Source organism: Carettochelys insculpta, chromosome 18 (assembly GCF_033958435.1).
Source record: "Carettochelys insculpta isolate YL-2023 chromosome 18, ASM3395843v1, whole genome shotgun sequence".
In the NCBI taxonomy this organism is placed as follows: Eukaryota; Metazoa; Chordata; order Testudines; family Carettochelyidae; genus Carettochelys; species Carettochelys insculpta.
Window position 1 is genome coordinate 4,388,443 of NC_134154.1, and position 25,800 is coordinate 4,414,242.

General features: G+C 44.1%; 2 protein-coding genes and 1 long non-coding RNA gene across 9 annotated transcripts in view; 2 read left to right on the top strand and 1 right to left on the bottom strand.

Annotated features, from left to right (window-relative positions):
- The window catches only part of HNF1A (HNF1 homeobox A), a 20,534-nt gene extending 19,085 nt beyond the window's left edge, over positions 1-1,449 (bottom strand). The window contains exon 1 of the mRNA XM_075012974.1: positions 1,039-1,449. Coding sequence (XP_074869075.1) covers positions 1,039-1,373 — 335 coding nt within the window. The 5' untranslated portion in view covers positions 1,374-1,449. The remainder of the gene's footprint in view (positions 1-1,038) is intronic.
- The window catches only part of LOC142022777 (uncharacterized), a 19,198-nt gene extending 6,297 nt beyond the window's left edge, over positions 1-12,901 (top strand). The window contains exons 1-4 of one of the 7 annotated variants that reach the window (XR_012648040.1): positions 1,354-1,450; positions 3,194-3,329; positions 4,415-4,603; positions 7,497-7,678. This is a non-coding gene — a long non-coding RNA (uncharacterized LOC142022777). The other 6 variants (XR_012648036.1, XR_012648037.1, XR_012648039.1 and 3 more) reach the window with 6 other exon arrangements.
- Positions 12,902-16,552: 3,651 nt separating this feature from the next.
- Positions 16,553-25,800, top strand: part of SPPL3 (signal peptide peptidase like 3) — a 78,409-nt gene continuing 69,161 nt past the window's right edge. Inside the window, exon 1 of the mRNA XM_075013093.1 lies at positions 16,553-16,900. Coding sequence (XP_074869194.1) covers positions 16,878-16,900 — 23 coding nt within the window. The 5' untranslated portion in view covers positions 16,553-16,877. The remainder of the gene's footprint in view (positions 16,901-25,800) is intronic.

Sequence of the window (25,800 nt, forward strand, 5' to 3'; positions counted from 1 at the left end):
ACGTTCTTTTTCTGGGAAGGTTGATCTGCAGTTTTGTATTTCTAGAACACTGCAGTTACCCTGTGCCTCCTGTCTGTTCCTAGTCGCAGACACATGAGATTTTTATTAGTGAAATTTTAATTGTGTTAGGTGGATTTGAAGGGTGAGATCCTGAAGTCCTTGCTTGGCCAGACCAAATATTGGAGTCTCTCAGATTCATGTTGCTGAGTTAGAACTGCAGGAACACAGGTCTGATTCCATCTGTGGGCTTATTAGAGTGAAATGAAAGTTATTGGTTCAGAAAGCTAATTTTTTGGCTATTAAATTATTTCATGTTAAGGCAAGTCACATGACAGTAGTCTGTGGCCTGCACACTTGTCTATGTTCAGCATTCACAATGGGAGACAGAGGATAAAAGCATTGGGTATATTGACTTGGATTGCTAACCAATTTGGCCTGCGTGCCTGCATCTTAAATTCCTACTAAAATCAATGGGAGTCTTATGTGCACAAACACATGAAGTCTTTGTCTCTATTGACAAATAATTCACTCTAGCTAAGGTCAGTAAAATAAAAATGTGCATCTGTAAAAAGGCAAAAGAACTTAAGAATGGTTTTCCCTCTTGCAGTGGAAAGTCCCACTCTGCATGATGGCGGTTACTATGCCATCCAGACTTCAACAGGCTTCTTCTTTTATATTTTGTCCCTAACAATTTAAATGGTGGATTCTGTAAAAACTGATAAATGGCTAATGAGACAGAACTTTTCTGGTTTTTTTCTAAACTCCTTGTTTCCTGGGTGATCCGAGCACTTTTAATCTGTGATTGGGCCCCGTGGCACTTTGTGTATGTGTTTGAAATGCCTTTGGAAGGAAATAGGACATTAAGAAACATGAACGTTGTCAGTTGAGTGAAGTTTGGGATTTTAGGGTTGGCATTGATGGGAGAATCTCTGCACACTTAGATCACCTGTGAATGCTGAGGTATTTAATGGAAGAGGTGAAGAAAAGAGAAATAAAGGAATGGGGAACAAGAAGGGGAAGGGAAAACCATATCCTTACTGTAATAGTCTCTCCACCACAGCCTTCTGATGAGCAGCCTCCTCCGGACTCAGATTTTCCAGCTCCTTCATTATTGGAGGGGTGAATTCCTCCCCATCGTCAGAGGTCTCCTCCTCGGATATTCTGGGTTCCTCCATCCCATTGGATAGATTGGGAATTTCAGCACGGGGTTCCCCTTTCTCTGCCTGAATGGCACTGATGGCACGCTGGCTTTCACTCTGGAGGGTGTAGGGGTCCACTTCACCGAGCGCTTTTATCAGGGTTTCCTTGGTTAGCCCCGACTCCAGCAGTGCTCCTAGCAGTTCCACCTGAAGATGACTCAGCTTAGAGACCATGGTCTTCAGTCTGGTATCCCTTGGATTTGAGCTTCAGCACGTTCTGCCTTCAGTCTTCCCTACACCATGTTCCTGAGGTAACACGACTGACTGTCAGCAAAGTGGGAATGGCATAGGCTACTGCGTTTGCACCCCCCAAAAAACAAAATATAAAAATGAGCCACTTCAGACCCCCCACAACTGTCCAGAGCCACTGCTGATAAAGGGACCCTTGGCTATCTGTTTACATTGGAGCAGTGTAAATTCTCCAAGGTTCATATTTATCCGTGTGCTTAGCAAGTTACTGAACTTTGGACTTCAGCACTGCAGCAGCAGTTCACAAAGTGCAGAGAAAGGGGGAGGGGAAAAGGTAGGGAGGCAGAAGAGGAAAGGAGGATAAAAGAAAGGGAGAGAGAGAAAGCCAGGAGGGGAGACAGGCAGAAGAGAGAAATGGAAATAAAACTGAAGAAGAAGGTGAGAGCGGAGAAGTGTGTCTGGTTCTTGGCCCTGTCGGTTTAAGAACTGGGATAGGCTTGAGAAACTACAAGCATGGGGCTCAGCCCCATCAAAGCCTTGGTGTTGGGAATTAGAGATCTCAGCTGCTTGGCCAATCACTGTACCTTGTGCACCCAAGCATCAAGTACAGTCTCTGGATTTATTTAATATTCCCAGATCTCCCATGCTCTCAAAGGGCTCCCATTGACTTCAGTGGGACAGGCTGAGCCAGTTCCCTGTGTTAACACTTACCTATCCCCATTTCTCTTCATTGTAACCTACTGCCTTTATTATTCATTTGCTGAGCACTCACAGTGTGTGGTCCACTTATAAGGGATACATGGGGCCTGCCCCACTGAATTTATAATCTAAGTAAGCAAACAAAATAAACACACAAGCTGTGTTCTGGGTATTGGTGCACTTCAAAAGGTTCCTGGCTTGCCTACAACTGCTCCTCCTCTCCCTATGAGTACCAGCCACAGTGATTTCATTTAGCAACACCATAGTTCTGCCCTTTGGATACTAACCTGCTTTAGGGATCTACTCCCACCTGTTGGCTCTTTCTACAGAATATGTACTAGTTAATCCCAAAAGGTCTGAGCTTGATGCAGAAATCACTTGGCCAAATTTTCTGGCCACGGTTGTACTGAAAGTCAGATTAGTTGCTATCCCTTTTCACCTTAACATCCGTGAATTAATGTATCTACTCTGACTGGCTAACAAGGTGTAATTAATATTATCACCTTCTAATAGTCTACTATTGCAATATTGATTTTATAGCTTGTGGGATCTTAACCACAAGAAGGCAATTGTTTCCCTTGTGGGATCAGAGAAGGGAGGATTTTAATTGTAATGTTTTACTGAGAGAGTCTTTGTAGATTCTCCCCTTGTAATCCTCCCACCCATTTCTATGCTCCCCTCTGAGGCCCAAATTGAGAAGACCAAAGGTGTGGCTTCATAGTGATCTCAGGCACTCCCTTCCTTTTGAGGGCTTTCCTAATTTCATTCTGTAGAGGTTCCATTGTTCATTGAACCAGTAAAGGGCAAAGCTCCTTCTCAAACTTCATCCCCATGGCGACAACACAACAAGCAGGGACAGTTCTAGGGATGGATGAGGACAGTGGGTGCCCTTACCAAGGATTTTGGTGGCATTTTTTCTCTATTCTGCTGATCATCTGCTTTTCTTTAGTATTTTTTTTTTCTTTGGCCACTCTTGGAGGCACTAAAAACACTTTTCTGCCCTGGCCAGCAAAACTCCAAGGGCTGCTTCTGACAACAAATTATCAGGGAACTGCTGGGTCAGCCTTTCAGCAGGGATTTTCACTAATTGTTTGCCTTTGTTTCAGATGAATCCTGCTCCAGAAAGTGTTTCCTCCTCTTGGCACAGTGCAGACAACAGAAATTAACATGGCTAACCTGATATTTTGGAAGCCAGCTTCAGTGTGGTTAAAGGCATAGCATTCGGTAGTCTGAGCCACAGTTGTAAGTTTAGAAAGCTTTTATTTTCATTATAAAACTCAGCTATGGTGGAGGTAGTTATGAAACTATCACCTTGTTTTCTGTGTGCTAGACCTTTATGTCTCTAGGAACTTGGTGTGCAGAGACAACAGCCGGTGCTGCCACCATTGCTGTGGCATGTTGAAAGGAGATCTGTGCACGTTGTGCTCCTTACTGCTGTTCTTTCATGTGTTTCCCTTAACCTTAAATAAGTCATTCAGATTGAAAATGTATTTTTATTTTAAGAATTTTGTATTTGTTTTCTTAAACATACAACAAGAGCTGTCTGGACAAAGTCTAGACAAAGCAGATTTGCATTCTAATCAAACAGATGTGGGTAGAAAACTTTAAAGGGAAATATTTAAAGTTTCTTTCTGGGCTAAGGGGCTCATCAGTGTTTAGAGAAAAATAGAAAAGTAATTACTTTTCCAATGGACAGTATTATTTCGAGTGTAGGTTAATGGTGCATGCTTTCTCTTTGTGTACAGATAAATATAGAACACTCTTCAAAAAGACACTTTCAGGTTAAAAATTAGGTGTTTCCTGCCCTGGGATAAATTTTAGCTAATACCTAAAATAAATTCATAGAGTTCAAGGTCCAAAGGGACCTCATCTGACCACCTGTCTAGCACAGGCCACCAACCAAGCCTAGCACCCACACGCTAACCCCAACATCCAAAATGTGACCAAAGTACTGGGATCCACAGAAGAGTAGACTTATATGCCACAGACAGAGAAGAGAAAGGGACAAGGTACACCATTATTCAAGGCTCTTGTAATGGCAGGGAAATGATTAAATAAGATGTATCCAGATAATCCTGGGAAGTAACCAATATGCTGCAAAGGAGAGCAGAAAACCTCCTGGGAAAATTCCTTCCGAGCCACACACACAGTGATCACTTAGAGCAGGGGTAAGCAAATGTTGGCCCACAAGCCACATCCATCCCTGTAGCCATTTAAATCCAGCCCTTAAGCTTGTTGGTCTGAGGCTTGTTTTGCTGTGTGCGTGCTGTGGTCCATGTGGCTTTTCAAAGCAGCAGCGTGTCCCCCCTTTTGGTTACTATGTACAGGAGCAGCCAGGGGCTCCATGTATTGCCCCTTCCCCAAGCACCACACCACCACTCACTTTGGCAGGAACTATGGCTAATGGAAGCTGTGGAGGCAGCACCTGAGGATGGAGCAGCACACAGAGCCACCTGCCAGCGCCTCTGCGTAGAAGCCATGGGTGTATGTGTTGCTTCTTCGGAGAGATGCTTTAGGTAAGTGCTGCCTGGAACCTCCCTGAGTCCCCCCATGATCCGAACCTCCTTCCCCAGTCCTGATCCACCTCCTGCCCTCTGAGCCCCTCTGTCCCAGCCCAGAGCCCCCTCCTACACCCCGAAAATCCTCATCCCCAGACATACCCCAGAGCTTGAACCCCAGCCAGAGACCTCACACCCTGTATACTTGCATGATAGATTCTAAACTTCATTAACTATTTAAACAAGCCATAAGGAGTAGCTAAGCTAAACTTTTTTTTCTGGCAACAACCAACATAGCGAACAGCTTGGGAATTTATTTGTTAAATCAAAGTTGTATGAAAAGGTATAGAGAGGGCCTTGAAAAATGATGCATTGCACAGTTGATCGATCCACATTGTTCTTCAGCCATATTCACATCTGCATCCACATAATTTTCCCCCAATAAGCAGTTTTACTTGCAAAGTTAAATTTTTGCAGCTAGGTCCTGCATCATCATGATCATCATCTTGAACTGCTTACGCTTGACACTTTTTCCTTTTTTACAAGGTAATTAATTTCTTCAAAACATTCCCAGATAGGGCGTCCCTTACACCCAGCAGTGATGACAGTTTTTGTATGCCAGAAGGGGAAGAGACTCTAAGGAAGCTGTGCAGGCCTGACTGCAGGCATTTCTGGAAGGGGTGCCTTTTTTTCCAAATATGGACCGCCCATCCACAACAGGCACTGCTCTTCTCCACCATCCACACTGCCTCTCCAGCTGGCCCTGTCCCCCATCCCCTGTTGAGCCAGGCTAACCCTGCCCCTCTCCCCCAGCAGTGACAGCCATGCATACGGGGGCCCCTGCTGCCCTACCCCGCTCCTATCTGTCTTGTGTGGCAGAGTCCTGGCTGCCATGTACCCAGTGCTTTCCTAACTGCCCCCAGCCCCATAAATACACTGGGGCTCTTCTGATGGCATGCAGGGCAAGGGAGCAGTGTTTCCTCAAGAATTTTCCATACTTGGATGGGTTGAATTTTCTTGTAGGTTGATTAAAATTTCTTATGTACAACACCAATACTGATGTAGTGTGTGGATGTGCACCACCAGTATGAGCAAAAAACTAGATATAAATATACAGTAAATGCTTTTGTGTTCAGCATTCTGTCATCCAGAACTCTGAAATGACTGTCATTTAACCATACATCAATTTTAGTTACATTTTCCAAAAGAACAAGATAGTGAAAGCAAATGCAAATACATACAGTGTAAATTTACAGTGCATTACTACTGTTGTCAGTAAAGTACTCTGCATACATTTTTTTTTTAATATTTAATCTTGTTTTTCTTTAATGTTATGCATTGCTAGGTATACTTCTCTGTTATCCAGAATATTTGAATATCTGGCAATGTCCCAGTCCCATGGCTGCCAGATATGAAAGAGTTTACTGTGTATTGTAAAGAGTCCCTGGGTGTGGAAGAAAAACATATTAAAATAAGGGATAATGAGAAGGACCAATGCTTATAATGATTGTTTAATATTAAGTCAAATACAGTAGAATCCCGAGATATGCGCATTCCAGTTGCATGACTCTTGGGTTATTGTGCCTGGCTCCAGGCTGCGGGCCACTCAGGGGAGCCGGGAAACTGACCAGTGCAGCAGCCTTGGTCAGTTTGTCCGCGCCTGTCAGGGGCAGCAGCCAGAGCTTGACTCTCAGCTGCCCTGACAGGAGCGGGGAAGCTGCTCCAGTTGGGTGTGGGAGCTGCCCTCCTCCTATTAGGGGGTGATAGTCAGGCTGCCACTCCTGTCAGGGGCAGTTTTCCAGCTTCTGTCGGCGTGGCAGCTGTTCATGTCAATGGTGGCATCTGAGAGTCAGGCTCTGCGTGACACCACTGACAGGAGTGGTGAAACTCACCAGGGCAGCAGCCCTGATCAGCTTCTCATCTCCTATGAGCAGAAGGGAGCTGGGAGCCAGGCGCCAGCTCCCTGCCCCTCACAGGAGAGGGCAAACTGAGCAGGGCAGCAGCACTGGTCAGTTTCCTACTTCTGTGAGAGGCAGGGAGCTGGCATCTAGCTCCCAGCTCCATGCTCTCACAGGAGACAGGAAATGGTCCAGCACTGCTGCCCTGGTCAGTTTCCTTGCTCTCCCTCCCTCCCTCCCCCCGCCCCTGAGTAACATGAAATTTGACTTACATGGGGTTGCGTGGGAACACAACCTCCACATAAGACAGGAGTCTACTGTAAAAAGAAAATGAACACTACTCTTGGAGTGCTTGTGTTACCCTTCCTTTAAAAAGCTCAAGCTAGTGAACACACCAAAATGCGTATTTTGCACACACAGCTCAGCTTTAAGATGCTAAACAATCTATGAGTCAATTGGAAATAATTAAAAAATATATGGAATGGAGTGTGGTTTACATTGCAGATGTTCGTGCAAATCCTGGACACCTTGCAGATGGAAGGGGTGTCAAAATACATGATTAAGATTTCATGATGGGAAACTAGTTTTGTAGTAGAACAAGGAGAGAAAATAGCTAATTTTTGGCAGGCAATGAATCTGAAGCCTTATCTTCAGCAATGTCTTTGTCAGGGGAGAAGGTTGTAGGACAGTAATTCCCAGCATATTGGTCTGGGCCCAAACATGGGTCGAGATTAGATTTGTTAAGAGTTGCTAGCAGCTCGGCTCTCCATGTTGCTCTTAAAGAAGCTATTTGCAGCTCTTTAACTCTGCTGTGTCCTGCAGTTATTGCTATCAATAGAGAAGCAACTATGTACTACAAGGAGAGCTTCTCCACATTTTATGTTTGTAGACTTCCCAGGCAAGCCACTTAAATGACTCTTGCAGTAAGTAATTTCCCCTCCTCCATTACCCCCCATTCTGTTCTATGTAGATGATTTCTCAGTTTTAATTTTTTTGTTTGTATCTCCTCACAGCCCCTGAGTGTGACTCTTCTAGCCTCTGAGTGTGCGATTTAAACTTGGGGGGAGCAGTTTGGGGATGAGGATCTTTCGCCCACCACAACTCAGGTCAACTATAATAATAAAATCATAATTAACTATAATAAATATAGTGGGTTTTTTCATTATTATTAATGTATTTTTCTCTTTTTCTATTAAATAACTACTACGAATATATAAACATAAGGGGGTGCAATTTTATATTCTTGTCTCAGGTGCAAAACTAGCTAGTTACAGCACTGCTCCCCACACCACTCCATTTTTTAATTGCCTTGGGTCATCAAGTCTTCCTCAATTGTCAAAGTGGGTCCCCATCTGGGAAAAGGTTGAGAACTGCTGTTTGGAGATATCCCTCTGATGTAGATACTAAATTGCCTCCTTAATTCCCCTCTCAATTTTTTTGCAACGAGTAATCAAAATACCTGTTTTTCTTAATTTTTATGTACCTTCCCTGAGGGTCCATCTCTCTAGGGAAATATTTGACTCTCTAATGGACATTTAAATCTAGACTGGACAAAACAGTGGAAATGTTAGTGTATGAACCTGCACTGACCTTAAGGAGGTAGAGGGGATGAAATAGAAGTCTTATTCATCTTTAGTTTGCTGTCTATGGAGAGAGAGCATGTGCTCACTAATACGCCATCTTTCCTTCCTTGACCTGCATTGATAAAGAGGTAGGAGGCAGGAGCACGCATTTCAACCATCTACACTGTAGAGAGTCACATCAAGATACTGAATGCAGAAGAACCCATTGCAGCTCTGAGATAAATTCTTACAGCGGATTTCTGATTTTTGCCTTCTTTCTATATTCATTTCCATCCCCTGGGCTCCTTCAAAGAGCTGACAACCATTCCTGTCATGTCTCTATCTGCAGGGTGGTTATTTCACGCTGTGTTTGTTAGACTGATAGTTGATAAAATCCAAGTTTTGTGGCTGGGGGAGAGGTTGGATTCTGCACTATCAGTGATGCCAGCTGGTTCCCCTTTAGCACCATATTGAGGCCCAAGAGCTACTTTATGCAACCAGAGATAAAGAAGGATCTTATGTTTTTTTTTTGTTGCCAACACTGAAATGCCTCTGACAGGTTTAGCCCACTGCAGCACTGTCTGCTTAAGGTGCAGTGCAGTGCAGATCACTTGATGAGAGATTGTAACGTCAGACTCAGGTATCACTGAAACTGAGTGAATCTCTCCATCTCTTGCAAATCTGAGGAGAGTCTGGGGAGAAAAAGATGTATGATTTAAAAAAAAAAAAATCTGGGGAATGCAAGCAGTGTCCAACTCCTCACAGCCAAGAGTGAGTACGTGCTGGATCTGCCCTCTAATCTGATCTCTTTTTTTATTGTGTAATGCTGCTGGAGCATGCCTGCAAAATCATCATGCACATTTACTAATCCAGGCACAAGGTCTACTTGCCTGCTTTTATCATATTTCTAATGAAAATCTAATGTTTATATTAATTGGCCATCAGGTAAAATCACTTGTGGTTTTTCAAAACTGTAGAATTGGAAACCATTTCAGCTTGTGTGGTCAGTATGCATGCTGCTTGGGGGTACCAGAATTGTTGTTTTATGCACCATTCCCAGAAGAATTTAGGAAACTAATCTGAAGAACTGCAAAGTGCTTGAAATATTGATCTACACTCCCCTCTGATTGTGGAAAACAGCAGATTAAGCTCTACATTTATGTAAAGACCTGTGAAAATAAATTGCTTGAACAAACTCATGCATGGTATGGTGGGAATCGCTCCCAGTGAAACTCCATTTGCACCCCAGTAGAATAAAAAGGCCTGAATTCCTCACTGTGTCACAGTTTTCCAATTTCAGTTCTGGTCATAGTGAATTGCTACTTAGAGTGAAATTGTTCAGGGGAAAAAAAATTATTTCCCCTGAGAGCTGATCCTCGTGCTTGTATTTTACAGGGCTCAGCTGCGCCCCTTGCAAAGCTTTAACAAATTCTATAGGCCCAAATTTTGAATGTGACCTTCTCTTCCATTGCTGCCCCATATCTATCCCAAATTTTTGTCTCAGGGCTGCTGGGGTGGGGGTATGGAATGTATCATAGGAACAGCCATACTCGGTCAGACCAAAGTTCCACCAACCCAGCAGCCTGTCTGCCAACAGTGGCCAGTGCCAGGTGCCCCAGAGGGGGTGGATCGAAGACCATGATCAGGAATGGTATATATATGTTTGAGGAGGGAGCTTACAGAAGAGCAGAGGGAGATACACTGTTAAATAACAGAAAGGAATCTGCAATGTGGCCCAGTCAGGGCAGATGTAAAGGGGAAATCTCCCTTCTTCTCTCAGTGGGGGTAGACTGGTATCACCAGAACTGTTAGTAGGGGCAAGCTGTATTCTATGCCATGTGACACCACTACTTATTGCATTAGTATCCCAACTCTTTCCTGGTGGGGTAGAGAGAAGGTATCTGTGTTCATGCCAAGACACTACTTTTCAGCAGTGGCAGCACAACTTACTCCTGGCTGTGCTGATACTAGGTATTGATGGATGACTGTATTCAACTCTCCATTGGTGATCTGAGCCTCTACCAACCACAGGCTGGGTCTACACTAGGGGCTTATTTTGCAAAAGCCAGGCCACAAACCTGCAGCACCACAGAATGGTAGCTCTTGCAGTTCGCTTATCAGCTGGTGCTGTGGTCCATGGGTTGGATGGCAATGTGGGTGCCATCCATGGTGCCAAAGCAGTGGGGGTAGCTGAGTGTGGTGAATCCTGAAATGGCCACATCTAGGTCCCTGATGCACACAAACATCCAAAGCAGCACCTGGTTGATTGCTGTCACAACCTGAGGGGGACTGTGAGCGAGCACACTCATGAGTGTGTAAAGGGGTGCCCCTGCCCTCTCCCAGCCTCACCCCCGTGGCCACTCCCCCAGCACTGGGTCTGTGTGAGGGTGGGGCATCGTGGTCCCCCAGGGATAGCCCGCCCCTGCCCTGCCCCCTCTGAGGACTGAGCTTCAGGACCCTGCACAGGCTCTGCAAAGCCGTGTACCACAGGGAGGGGGTGTTTGGGAGGGGCCCTGTAAGGGAGCACCCTGTCCGTGGCATTTCCTGGCCTGTTCTTTCGAAAGGGTGGCTGGAGCAGTGTGCCTGCACTCTCTTGAAAGAGCGGGTTGATCTTTTGATCTGCTTATTGTGTGTTGACATAATCTTTCAGAAGAAGATTTTCTGGAAGAGATCCTCAGGAAAATCTTTTGAAAGATTGCTGCAGCGTACACATAGTCACCCTAAATTCTCCCTTGACCCCCTCAAAAAAGTATGGTAGGAGATTTAGCACTGCCATGGCCTGGAGGAGCCGCTGCCGCCTCTGCTGAAGCTGCCATGTGCTCCTCCCACCAGGAGTGGGCGCATATGTGGGCGGATGGCACTCACATACATGCCTCACCCCTGGAGGGAGGAGCGTGGCAGAGCTTTTGCTGCTGTGTGCAGCAAGACCTGCAGCTGTGGCAGTGGGCTCTGGCAGTTCCTCTGGTGGTAGTGGTTCCAGCGGAGGTGAGTCACAGATATCCTGGGGGGAAACTAGGGCTGGGGGAGCCTGACAGGGGCATGTGGGCAGTAAACTCTCCAATTGAATGGACTTTTGGGTTTAACGGACACCCCTCCCCCCATTAGTCCATTAAATCAAGGGTTTACCTTATGTGAATTCAACTTTATATACCGATTAATAAAGCTTTTAGATATTTTCTTATATGTGCTGAAATGTTTTTTTTTCCATATGAACATAACTGAAATTGGATTAAATTAGATAGGTTGTCGGGGAGGGGCCCTGCTAATTGCAGCGATGAGAAGTGGGACCAGACTTTAAAAGTTTGCTTGTCCCTTGTATAGATAAATGGTACTTTAGGGGTACAGAGAGAGAAGGAAAAGCCCTCAAACTAGTCACAAATATCTTGTCCAGAAGCACTATTTTAATTGTACAGATATTTTAGGTGTTCCTTTGGAAAGGACATATATAACAGTGAGCTCCTACACAATACTTTCCTTCTTCGAAGGACTTCATCCGTCCATTCAACACTTTTGTGATGTGGGGGGGGGGGGTGTTGTTATCGATGGTGAAACTGATGGTGAAACTGAGCCACAAAGAGGTGAAGTGACTCCTTTCGGTTATATGGGGGCTAACAACAGAACTGGGAGGGGAACCTAAGAGTTTTCTAACAACATATCAATACTCTGGAACATAGCTACACTGTTTAATACAAACTAGAGGACTGACAAAATGATAAGTTCTAAATCCTCTCCCATTAAATAAGACTAATTACCCCACTCCTGATACAGCAATGTCCACTTCAGAAGGGATCAAGCATGCTTGGCATGTAAGGAGAATGTTCCAGTGCCTCACTAAATCTTCTGAGGAAAATAGCAGGAAAAATACTATGCTAAAATACTACAATTACAATAATATGATGTCAATGATTGTAATGTTTCCATGTACCTTAAACAAACACAACAAAGGCTATTTATTCCAGGCCTAAGTGGAGCTCTTCCATCTCTAAGGCCACCTGTCAGTTAATACTAGCTCTTTACTCTTGGTCACCTTAAAGAGAACAATGTAAAATACTGCAAGGCTGGACTGATATCAGTAGTTTCAGCCACGTAACAGGGTGTACAGTTGTACTCAGCAGAAGCACAAAGCACAGTCATCTGATGATTCAGAATTTGCCAGCAGCACTAGACAGACAGAGGGAGGGAAGGGACAAGTTGTATTAACAGGTAACAAGTTTTCTCCATGACAGATGATTGTAACATTGTTTGGTGTTACAGTGAGACATCTATTTAGCATTTTGTCTCAGCATGTTTGGACATTTTGAAAGTTCTTTTGCCCGCCCTGCAGGCTCTGTTAAAAGAATCCTGAGCTTCTGGTTTCTTTAATCTCCTCTGTTGTTTTCAAAGAAAAGTCAAGGGTGTCTCCATAACAGTCAGTTTTCTGAAGCGTGCTGGGAATATAATTAAAGAAGAATTTTAAAATTTAAAAATCATTGCATCAAGGATGTCATATTTATCAGCTGTCCCTCCTTCAAAAAAAACATACCTAGTTCTCAGAAGTAGCATATCTCTGTGAAGTGGCAGGAATTTCATGAAACTGAAACAGCACTGGGAAAAACAATTGGTTTTCAAGGCTTCAATATGTATGCACTTGTGTGTAGAAGAGGGAACAGAATTGCAGTTTTGTGTTACATTAGGGTGTGATCCTCCTCACCCCAGTACTTTCACTGGTTAGGAGTTACAGGATTGGGCTTCTACATTGTTGCTGGTCTTTGTATCCAAAAGGAAATCTGAATGCATGTGTGTACATCCCCTTCACTTGACAGTCCCTCCAAGTATGTTTCTTTAATGTTTTCCCCAGCACACACTGGAAGGAGATAGGAGATCATGGTGGAGATACATGCATGGAGAGAATTCCCCCCCATCCTTGGAAGGGCTGAAAAATCATATAGGAGCAACCACTAAATACTTCTTAAGCAAGGAGGAGTAATAAAGACAAACTAATGAGATGCATTACTGGATCGACACATCCATTTTAAATGCCAATAATATCTTCTGTTATAAATTCATCATTTCCAGGTTATGAGGGAAACATCAGAGTAGCACCTTCAGGAACTGTGAGGAGTGCAGTTATCTCTTTGCACACAAATCCCTTACCTCATCTGCCCATTGATAAAAATACAAGTAGTTTTACAACAAAAGTTTTACCACTGCAGATATTAAAATAAATATCTAAACATATTCAAACCCAGCATTCACTATAAATGTCTTTAGACTGAGGAAGGTCATGAGTTTACTGGATTGAGTCTTATATCTATCCATCTGCTCAAATATAGTCATCTCAGGTGCAGGTGACAACCAACCAACAGCACGGCACTCTGCAAAAGTGAGGTAGGTGGAACTTTGGCTATGGAAACCTCTTCCACTTACACAAAACAAAATTGGACTGGGAAACTCATTGTCATGTCATGAAGGCCAAGACTTTAGATTTGGAAAGGAGTTGATTTGTATATGGTTAATAGTTCATGATAACAAAAAATTGGAAGGAATATAAATTTCCACGCATCAACATTAAACCACTTTTAAGAATTAGGATGAGATTTTCATGGGGGTGGCAGATTATTCCACATTTACCTATTGTGGGGTTTCTTGCACGTTCACTGGAATCAAGGACTGTAGGACCTGGAAAGGGGTGCTGGGGCATCATGGTGTTGGTGACATGAATGCCAAGGGTCTCCTTCTGCTGAGCTTGTGTGCAGAAAACGACCTGACGATTACCAACACTCTCTTCAGGCAAGCTGATAAATACAAGACCACATGGATGCACGTGAGATCAAAACAGTGGCACCTGATTGACTTACATCATAAGTTGTAGGCGGGAGATTCGATATATTAAGATCACCAGGGCCATGTGGGTTGCTGAGTGCTGGACTGATCATAGACTCGTCAAACCAGTCCTTATGCTGCACATCACACCACTGCACCGCAAGAAGCTCAAGGTTGTCAGACCCTCCTTCAACATCGGGAAGCTGCAACATACTGGTCACCATGAAAAATTCGCAGCCTGCCCTGATGAAGTGCTGACGTCCCATGGACCTCTGACTGGAGACCCAACACAAAAGTGGGACCAGTTCAAAACCCTGGTGACAGAGTCAGCCTAGTCAACACTAGGACTGAAGAAGAGAGTTCACCTAGACTGGTTTGATGAAAATGATGAAGACATCATGAAGATCTTAGAGGAAAAACAGAACGCATTTCTGCTATGGCAAAATGATCAGTCCTCAATCTGCAAACGTGATAGTTTCAAACACCTTCAGAGCCAGGCGCAAACGGCACTTCGCAAAATGCAAGATGAGTGGTGGGAGAGTAAGGCTGATGAAATCCAATACTACACTGACACCAAGAACTCCAAGATGTTCTTCAGTGCTATCAAAACTATATATAGACCTTCGAAGCAAAGTACTACACCTCTCCTGTCTGCAGATGGCATGACCTTTCTGAGGGAGAAGAATAGCATCAATAATAGGTGGAGAGAGCACTTCAGCAACCTTCTCAACAGACTCTCCATTGTTGACCCTGTGGCCCTAGACCAGATCCCTCAGAAACCCACAATAGACAGTCTTGACCTGCCCCCTACAGTGGATGAGGTCAAAAAGGCAATCAGTCAGACCAGCCTTGGCAAAGGCCCTGGGATGGATGCTATCCCTGCGGAAATTTTCAAAGTGGCAGGACCAGTGTCACTTGAAGCCTTTCACAAAATCCTGATCAGCATCTGGGAAGACTAAGATATGCCCAAAGACTTTAAGGATGCCACAATTATCTTGCTCTTCAAGAACAAGGGCAACAAAGCTGACTGTGGAAATTGCTGGGGCATCTTCCTTCTCTGTATTGCTGGGAAGATCTTGGCTCAAGTCATCCTCAACCATCTGATCACCAGCATCTCAGAGGAGAACATACCAGACGCACAGTGGTGGTTTTCACCCAGGCCGCAGCACCATTGACATGATCTTTGCTGTTTGTCAGGTCCAGGAAAAGTACATAGAGCAGAACTTGGATCCGTATGCTGTCTTTATAGACCTGACCAAGGCATCTGACACTGTCAACAGAGAAGTCCTGTGGATTATCAATGCCAGAATCTGCCAGGCCAGCTGGGCACTAGGACGTTTGAGAGTGTGAGTGTTGAACCAGCACAATATCCGACAGTCCACTAAACTGAGAGTGTACAAGGCTGTAGTCCTGACCAGTCTCCTGTATGGCTGTGAAACCTGGACCTTGTACAGAAAACATAAAAAACTGCTTGAGCGCTTCCACGCACACAGCCTGAGGTCAATAGTGCACATCCCTAAGTAACTCCTCTACAGTGAACTCTCCCAGGGCAAAAGGAATCAAGGTAGGCCTCGCAAGAGGTATAAAGACTGCTTGAAGGCCAGCATTGCTCATGCTGGTTTAAAACCAGATCAGCTAGAGCAGCATGCAAAAGACCGAACAGGCTGCTGTGCTTTCAAACAATACACGTATGACAACTTTGAAGAGCACCGACGTGTACGCCTCATTGATGCTCGTGAGAGGAAGAAAGCAACAGCAGCAGCCGCCACACCAACAGAGCCAGGGCATTTCCCTTGCCCCCAGTGTGAACGCCCATGCCATTCAAAGCTTGGACTCCTCAGCCACATATTAGTCCACAATCGATGAGCCTGTGCAAGCTCAAGACGTCATCGTGGGACATGACGGATGACCTACAATTGGAATCAGCCGGGTGCTGGCCACTGTCCAAGACAGGGTGCTGAAGTAGATGGGCATAAGTCTAATCTTGTATGCCAATTCCAATACTCCTAGGAACCTCAGCCTGAAATTACTAAACTGTCTGTATTATGCTGGGGAATCACAAACTGTAACCAGTCAGAACAAGATACGCATTATTTAGATTCGTGCATTCGCTTAGATTTACCCATTCCACTGTGTCCAACCAGAGGTGGACAAGACATGGTACACAGGCTAGATCTGGCCCGCCAAGGCTTTTCATCCATCCCATGTCTGGCCCCACAGCTGCAGAGCTGGAGGAGAGCTTTGGGTCTGCCACCGCCCCCAGCAAAATCTTTCTGCTCCTATTGGCCAGAAGCTGACCAATGGGAGCTGAGAGACTTTGCTGAGGGTAGGAACAACACAGTCCAATAGCTCAGCTCCCATTAGCCGGACCCCCCCACTGCCCAACAAGGTACCATGTCCCAGCACTGAGGGGAGGCAATAGCTCAGGACACTCGTCTTCCCCCTTCCCCGAAGCTCCTGTGCGCTGTTCTCGCGGTGTGCGTGGGGATGATACATAGGCAAGGCGGTTTCACGACCGTAGCTCCAAGGAAAGCGAACAGGTGGGTATCCCGGTCCGAAGCCGCTCTGCCGCGCCTCCCCGCGGACGGCGTGCGAGCGGGCCCGGCACACAACCGCGTCAGGTTCCCTAATGCGCCTGCGCCGGAGGGCCGGCGGCGGCGGCGGCACGTGAGCGTGTTATGGGCACGTGACCCGCGCCACCGGAGGCCCCGCCCCCCGTGCGCGAGCAGGCTCTGAGCGGCCTCGTCTCGGAGCTCGGTACTTGGAGTTTCTGCTTCCCGTTGCCTGAGCCCGGCGGCCGCCTCCCGGCCATGAGGCCTGCCCGTGGTCGGCGCCCGAGCGCGGCCTTGTGGGGTGACCACTGAGGAGCTCCGCCGCCGGGCGGGGACCCAGTCACTCCCCTCCCTGCTTACAGCCGCCGCCATGTTGGGCCGGGAGCCGCAGCGGGGCCGCCACTGAGCCCCGGAGCAAGTGAAGAGGAGGAGCCGGGGCCTGGCCGCCGCCGCGCAGCTCGGCCGCCCCGCAGCAGCCATGGCGGAGCAGACCTACTCCTGGTGAGCGGCGGTGGCTCGGGGCCAGCGGAGAAGGGCAGGCTGCTGGGCCGGCCGCAGGCTGTGTGGTGTCGGCGGGGGGTGTACGTGAGAGGGAGGCCCTCGAGGACGGGCTGGTGACGAGGAGCGGGGCAGCAGGTGTTGTCCTTGGGGACGGGTGGGCAATGAGCCGGCGCTGCATCTCCGCTCCGGGTTGGAGCTGCGGCTCGGAGGCGGCCCAGTTTCTCCCTGAAGGGAGCGTATAAGAACCCACCTAGAATGCAGTGGGGAGCTCGGAGCGGGCTCTGAAGTGTCGGGCAAACCTGTAACAGCCGAGTGGGCTGGTAGTTTTGCACGGGCCTTTATAGTCAGAACCGGGGGAGCGGCCGGAGACAGCCCCTTGAGCGGCTGCAAATGAAAGTAGGTTTCTCTGTAAGCACTGAGTGTTGCTCTCAACCCTTTTTGTAGTAACCAGGGGTCCTTCTAGATTATTTGGGGAGGTTCATGGCTATACAGCATATGTCACAGTCGTCTTTTCCTCCTAGCGTGAGGAGTGAAAATGCCTTCCTACAATTAAAAGGCCATTTATGTTAATTTTCCCTGACTTTAACTCCAAATCCAGATCTGGGTCAGAAAACTCACTTGACAGGACAGTGACAGGTTTATTTTTTTCATGGACCGATAATATAGATTACAGGAAATTAAAAAAATATGGTGATGAGACCAGTTCCCGTGTGAAAAGGTGAAACAGAGCAAATGAGAATAGTGACATCCTGAGTATGTCCTGACCCTTTGGGGGGCCTAGCTAAGATTCAGGATTCTACTGCTTTCATAGTCTGCTTCAGATGGAGTAATTTTGCTTTCATATAATTCACAACATCAGGTGTTGTCCACAGTATCATGTATTGCTTTCACTTTGTGTGGTGCTTTAATCAATAATATGGGAAATGTCGTGAGAAGAATGGGAAAGGCCTGGTTTGGAATTGAGCACTTCTGTTTTATAGTTATTGCCACTCCCTCTTGCAAAGTATTTAGTTACTCACCACTTTAGTCCTCAATTTCTTTATTTCTTTATATCAGTATAGTAATACAATTGTGCACACAATCTTCTAGTAGTACCATAAGTACAAATATTGGAAAACTAGTGTGTCTTGGGAAACCTGTTAATCATAGAATCCTAAGGCTGAAAGGGACCTTAGAAAGTCATCTAGTCCAGTCCGCTGCTTTAACTGGTGCTGCTCTTTTGCACTTGCTCATGGTGGTTCATTTCCTCTCCACTTGCTAGATCCAAGCCTCTTTTTGGGATTTAGTGGGTGGCTTTATCAGGGTGAATGGCCTTACTGTCTCATGGGATAACATCATTTCTCTAATATATTGGCTATCCTGCCTTTGACAGCAGCCAACGCTTGATGGGACGATGGGACCAAAAATCTCATAAAGCATTTCCCCTACTGTATGAGGTGGGAGTGTGGTTTTTTTTCTTTTTTTCTGACATCTGTGGGGCTTATCTTCTGTCCTGAAGCACAATATTTGTCACCTCATTTTACTATGTCTGATTACCAGAGTTGTTAATCATAGTTGCTTAACTTATGAATCAAGGTAATTTTGAACTGATTGCACATATATAGGAAGTCTCCAGATTTCAATGTGTTATGTGAAGTATTTTCTAAAATCATAATTGCAGAATGTAGTCGGTTACAGGACACAAGTATTGTCTGAAGTGATTTACAAAAAAAATGAGATAATGTACCATATTATAGTCTTGAAATGTTCTAAGATTTCAGTTGATAGACAAGTAAATTTGTAAGTGTTGTGAAAATTGTAATTTTGGTATTTCAATATTTTATTACATTAGTATTACATAGATGAAGCTGAAATTTTTATGAAATTTTTTCCTTAATTTGTTTTAATTTTACCTGAATGTTTATTTTGCTGTGATTCCTTTTCTCATGTTAAGGGCAAATGTGAAAAAGAGGACCAATCACTTTTTATCAAGCCCTTTTAATACAGCATGTGCCCTCTGATTTTTCTTTTCCATACTATTTTTCTGTAAAATCTTGATATTTAAACCCGACCAAGAACAGTAACCAACTGTTGTTCTTCTTTGAGCCTTTGCAGGCTGCTGAATTGTTTCTAAATGTCCAGGTAGATGCTGGTATTTCAAAATAGGTGTGCAATTCTCAAAATGACCAACAAGAAATTTTCTGGTGTGACTGTGAATATTGTTGTTCTGGGAATGGCTAATCTTGATCTGCAGTGTGGAACAAGTGGCACAAGGAAATATTGTTAATGTGTTGCAAAAATGCTTGCTAATGATGAGTGTGGAAACTCACTGCTAAGTGCTTGCAGCAGTTGAATAAAGCTCATAGAGGTGTAGTTTGCTTTCCTGCTGCTGTTTAGAAGTTCTGAGCAGATGAAATTGAAATTTACCATTGAATTACTCTGGAAACTCACAAGCATCAGAGTTACAGGTTTAATCCTCCAATGGAGAAAGGTACAGCAGAAGTATGGCATGGGGGCGGAGTAGAGACAGAGTGACACTCTCTTCAACACATCTTCCAAGCCAGGAAATAGTTGTGTTGAGAATGTCTCATCAATCAGAAAGGGGTTTTTCTGCCTTTAGAAGATAGAGAGAGGAAGGGAGAGAAAGTGTCTGTCTGTCATAGTAAGACCTGGGGTATCTGTGGCAAAGGTGAACAGGAAACTTCAAAAACCAAGTTCTTTGGCACGTTATGGAGCAGGGATTCTTTACCTATGGGTCAGGATGAGATTTGTTAAGGGTTGCCAGCTTTCAAAGGAGCCATACAATTACGCGTTACAAAGACAGCTTCTCCACCTTTGTTATTCGTAGTCATCCTCAGCAAGCCACTTAATAGACTGTTGCAGTAATTCCCACACCCCTTTTGCCCCCCTTCTCTTCTAGGTAGCATATTTGAGAGTTTTAATTTTTTGTCTCCCCCCAGCTCCCCAGCCCAAGTGTGACTCCCTACAGCCTTTAAGTGTGGGTCTGAAGCTGGGGGAGTGGGGAGGAGCAGTTTGGGAATGAGTCTTTCCCCCACCACAACTCAGATCAACTACAGTAATAAAACAATAAGCTATAATAAATGTAGTCTTATTTTATTATTAATGTATTTTCCCTTTTTTCTACGAAGTAACTACTAAATATATAAGCATGAGGGGGTGCAATTTCATATTCCTGCCTCAAGTGCAAAATTAGCTAATTACAGCACTGCTCCCCTGGCCCTGTTTTTGAGTTGCCTTGGGTCACCAGGTTTTCCTGAATTGTCAAAATAGGTTTCCATCTGGAAAAGGTTGGGAACTGCTGTATAGACTAACGTATTTTGGAGCATAAGCGTTCGTGGGCAAAGACACACTTAGTGAGATGTGTGAAACTTCAGACATAGAAAAGTCAATGCCAACATACAAGAAGGGGATGAGAGCAGCAGTTTCTAGGGATGGTAACTTTGTGAAAAAGTCCTGCTCTGCCCTGTTTCCAAGCAGCTTACAGTGCACAGAGTACACTGTTCTCTTCAGAAGTCCTCCCTTGGATCCTGCGTGGCAGGGAAAATAGTATACATTTCTTATATGTCTATAGTTAGCAGGTGTCTAAATTTTCAAGTCCTGGCATAACTCCCCCTTTTTCTTACTCACTTCGGAAATAGACTGTTTTGTTTGCCTTCGAGTCCATAAAAATTTCTCCGAAATTTGGTACACACAGAAGACAAGGAGAGTGAGGATTCATCCTAACGAAACAAGTATATTTCCTATAACTTCCATCTCACTCTCTCCCAGTACTCTAAGTATAACCAAGGATATTGTGTGTTTGAATATTTTCAGGGGAGCTAGAGTGGGAGAGAGATCAGTGAGACAATGCAGATCCTGAACTCAGAACTTTTTAGTTCTGATTTGGTCTCTGGAATGGTCCCTGTGTTTGGCATAAAACTCTTGGGGTGTGTCTACACTTGCATTCCTCTTTCGAAAGAGGTATGCAAATGAGGCCAATCAGAAATGCAAATGAGGTATAAATTTATAAATGAGGTGCAAAGTATGCAAATGAGGTGTAAATGTGCATACTCTGCACCTCATTTGCAGATTTTAATTTCAAAAGAGCTTCTTTTGAAAGAGGTATAAATTTGCATACTCTGCACCTCATTGCATATTCTAATTTCAAAAGAGCTTCTTTTGAAAGGGGAAAGCCAGTGTAGACGCTGCTCTTTCGAAAGTAGATCCCATCTTTGAAAGAATCCTTCTTCCCATAAATAAAGGGAAGAAGGATTCTTTCGAAGATGGGATTTACTTTCGAAAGAGCAGCGTCTACACTGGCTTTCCTCTTTCAAAAGAAGCTCTTTTGAAATTAGAATATGCAAATGAGGTACAGAATATGCAACATTATACCTCATTTGCATTTCTGATTGGCCTCATTTGCATACCTATTTCAAAAGAGGAGTGCAAGTGTAGGCACACCCTTGCGGTATGAAGAAGTGATTTTCGGTATCAGTGCAGTACAGAGGAGATTAAAATAAATACAAATAAATTAATTTAGAAATTAACAGGTTTGTTAATCTCTTCTGTGCAGATATTATAACCAAAATAATAGTTGTAAAACAGTTCTTGCAACGGCCAGATTTTGAGACAACTGAACATAACTATAGTCATCAGCACTTTCTATTTAACAGTGTTTGAATGTTAGTCAGTATCACTGAAGTACATCAACTTGTAATTTTTAATAACTTTATGAAAATGAATACAATTTTTGACTATATAATTAGCAGGCCAGGTGTATCTATCCAATGCTAACATTAAAAATGGGATAGGTATTGCTTATTTTGAAATTCAGTTTTGTGAACTGTCAGATCAATCTGGAAACAAGGTGCTCAGAAAAAAAGCACAATCGCACAATTCCATCTTTGCACCATGATGATTTCTAATCAGTTATGTGTTGACAGTCTGTTTAGGTTCAGAATTCTGAATTTTTTTCTTCATAATGAACTTGTTACAGTGCAGTGTTGCTCCTAACTCAGATTCAGAGGTTCAAAACCAAGTCCTTAACTCAAGTTTGGTGTGAGGCTTTTAACTCAAATGGGCTGGTCTGTCAGGGTGATGCAAACTGCAGCTTAAGTTAGTCCATCACTTTGGGTTGCTCAAGTTTTGTTTTTTAGGGTGGCTGCTCTGAACTTCATCTGGCTGGGCTAACTCGAGTGAGTGGTGGTATGTGGCCCATTACAATGAATGAGAATATAAGTAGGTCATTATTAGTGTCTTACAGATTCTCCAAAAGCTACAGATGTAAGAACATAAGAATGGCCATACTGGGTCAGACCAAAGGTCCATCAAGCCCAGCATCCCATCTGCCGACGGTGGCCAATGCCAGGTGCCCCAGAGAAGGAGAACAGAAGACAATGATCAAGTGATTTATCTCCTGCCATCCATCTCCTGCCCTTGTTATGAAGGCTAGGGCACCATACTTTATCCCTGGCTAATAGCCATTTATGGACCTAACCTGCAAAAATTTATCAAGCTCTTTTTTAAACCCTAATAGAGTCCTGGCCTTCACAGCCTCCTCGGGCAAGGAGTTCCACAGGTTGACTGTGCGCTGTGTGAAGAAAAATTTCCTTTTATTAGTTTTGAACCTACTACCCATCAATTTAATTTGGTGTCCCCTAGTTCTTGTATTATGGGAAAAGGTAAATAATTTTTCTATATTCACTTTCTCCACACCATTCATGATTTTATATACCTCTATCATATCGCCCCTCAATCGCCTTTTTTCCAAACTGAAAAGTCCCAGTCTCTCTAGCCTCTCCCCATATGGGACCCTTTCCAAGCCCCTAATCATCTTAGTCGCCCTTTTCTGAACCTTTTCTAATGCCAATATATCTTTTTTGAGGTGAGGAGACCACATCTGCACGCAGTACTCGAGATGTGGGCGTACCATAGTTTTATATAGGGGAAGTATGATATCTTTTGTCTTATTATCGATCCCTTTTTTAATAATTCCTAACATCCTATTTGCCTTACTAACTGCCGCTGCACACTGCGTGGATGTCTTCAGAGAACTATCCACTAGAACTCCAAGATCCCTTTCCTGATCTGTCGTAGCTAAATTTGACCCCATCATGTAGTACGTGTAATTTGGGTTATTTTTTCCAACATGCATTACCTTACACTTACCCACATTAAATTTCATTTGCCATTTTGCTGCCCAATCACTCAGTTTGCTGAGATCTTTTTGTAGTTCTTCACAATCCCTTTTGCTTTTGACTGTCCTGAACAACTTGGTGTCATCTGCAAACTTTGCCACCTCACTGCTTACCTCATTTTCTAGATCATTGATGAACAAGTTGAACAGGATCGGTCCCAGGACTGAGCCCTGGGGAACACCACTAGTTACCCCCCTCCATTGTGAAAATTTACCATTTATTCCAACCCTTTGTTTTCTGTCTTTTAACCAATTCCCGATCCATGAAAGGACCTTTCCTCCTATCCCATGACCACCTAATTTACATAAAAGCCTTTGGTGTGGGACCGTGTCAAAGGCTTTCTGGAAATCTAGGTATATTATGTCCACTGGGTGCCCCTTGTCCGCATGTTTATTAACCCCTTCAAAGAATTCTAATAGATTAGACAGACACGACTTCCCTCTGCAGAAACCATGCTGACTTTTGCCCAACAATTTGTGCTCTTCTATGTGCCTTGCAATTTTACTCTTTACTAGTGTTTCTACTAATTTGCCTGGTACTGATGTTAAACTTATCGGTCTATAATTGCCAGGATCTCCTCTAGAGCCTTTTTTAAATATTGGCGTTATATTGGCCGTCTTCCAGTCATTTGGTACCAAAGTGGATTTAAAGGATAGGTTACAAACCACTGTTCATAACTCCGCAATTTCACATTTGAGTTCTTTCAGAACCCTTGGGTGAATGCCGTCTGGTCCTGGAGACTTGTTACTATTCAGCTTATCAATTAACTCCAAAACCTCCTCTAATGTCACTTCAATCTGAGTGAGTTCCTCAGATTTGTCACCTAAAAAGGCTGGCTCAGATTTAGGAACCTCTGTAACATCTTCAGCCGTGAAGACTGAAGCAAAGAAATCATTTAATCGCTCCGCAATGGCACTGTCTTCCTTGATCGCTCCTTTTATATCTTTATCATCCAAGGGCCCCACTGCTTTTTTAGCAGGCTTCCTGCTTCTAATGTATTTAAAAAACATTTTACTATCGTTTTTTGAATTTTTGGCTAGCTGTTCCTCAAACTCTTTTTTGGCTTTTCTTACTACCTTATGACAGTTAATTTGGGAGTGTTTATGTTCCTTTCTATTTTCCTCACTAGGATTTGACTTCCACTTTTTAAAAGCTGCCCTTTTCTCTCTCACTGCCTTTTTAACATGGCTGTTTAGCCATGGTGGTTCTTTGTTAGGTCTCTTACTGTGGTTTTTTTTATTTGGGGTATACATTTAAGTTGGGCCTCTAGTATGGTGTCTTTAAACAGTTTCCATGCAGCTTCCAGGGATTTTAGTTTAATTACTCTTACCTTTTAGTTTCTGTTTAACTAGCTTCCTCATTTTAGTGTAATTCCCCTTTTTGAAATTAAATGCCAGAGTGTTTGACCGCTGCGGTGTTCTTCCCAACACAGGAATATTAAAAGTTATTATATTGTGGTCACTATTTCCAAGCGGTCCAGTAACAGTTACCTCTTGGACCAGATCCTGCGTTCCAGTCAAGACTAGATCGAGAATCGACTCTCCCCTTGTGGGTTCCTGTACTAGCTGCTCCAAGAAGCAGTCATTTAAGGCATCAAGAAATTTAATCTCTGAATCCCGTCCTGAGGTGACATGCACCCAATCAATATGGGGATAATTGAAATCTCCTATTATTACTGTGTTTTTTATTTGGATAGCCTCTCTAATCTCCCTTATCATTTCAGCATCACTATCACTGTCCTGGTTAGGTGGTCGGTAATATATTCCTAATGCCATATTCATATTAGAGGAATGAATTGTTATCCATAATGATTCTATGGAACATTTTGATTCCTTTAGGATTTTTACTTCATTTGATTCTATATTATCCTTCACATATAGTACCACTCCGCTACCCGCACGACCTGTTCTGTCTTTCCGATATAACTTATATCCCGGTATGATAGTGTCCCACTGATTTTCCTCATTCCACCATGTTTCTGAGATGCCTATTATGTCAACTTCCTCCTTTGATATGAGGTACTCCAGTTCACCCATCTTATTAGACAGACTCCTAGCATTAGTGTAAAAGCATGTTAGAAAACTACCACTATTTATATGTCCGCCTTTCACAGACGCGTTGGATTTTTTTATGCACGATTGTTTCACATCTGATCTTGCCCATATATTATTTCCCACGTTCCCTATCTGACTAACTTCTAGGGAATCCCTATCTATGGAGCCTCGTGTAAGAGAAGTCTCCGTCCGATCCAGGTGCTCCCCCGCACCAATCGGCTTTCCCCCACCTCTTAGTTTAAAAACTGCTCTACGACCTTTTTAATGTTTAATGCCAGCAGTCTGGATCCACCTTGATTTAGGTGGAGCCCATCATTCCTGTATAGGCTCCCCCTACCCCAAAAGTGTCCCCAGTTCCTAATAAATCTAAACCCCTCTTCTCTACACCATCGTCTCATCCACGCATTGAGACTCTGAAGTTCTGCCTGTCTGTCTGGCCCTGCGCGTGGAACTGGAAGCATTTCAGAGAATGCCACCAAAGATGTTCTGGATTTCAGTCTCTTTCCTAGTAACCTAAATTTGGCCTCCAGAACATCTCTTCTACCCTTCCCTATGTCATTGGTACCAACATGTACCACGACGACCGGCTCCTCCCCAGCACTGCCCATAAGTCTGTCTAGATGCCTCGAGAGATCCGCAACCTTCGCACCAGGCAGGCAAGTCACCATAC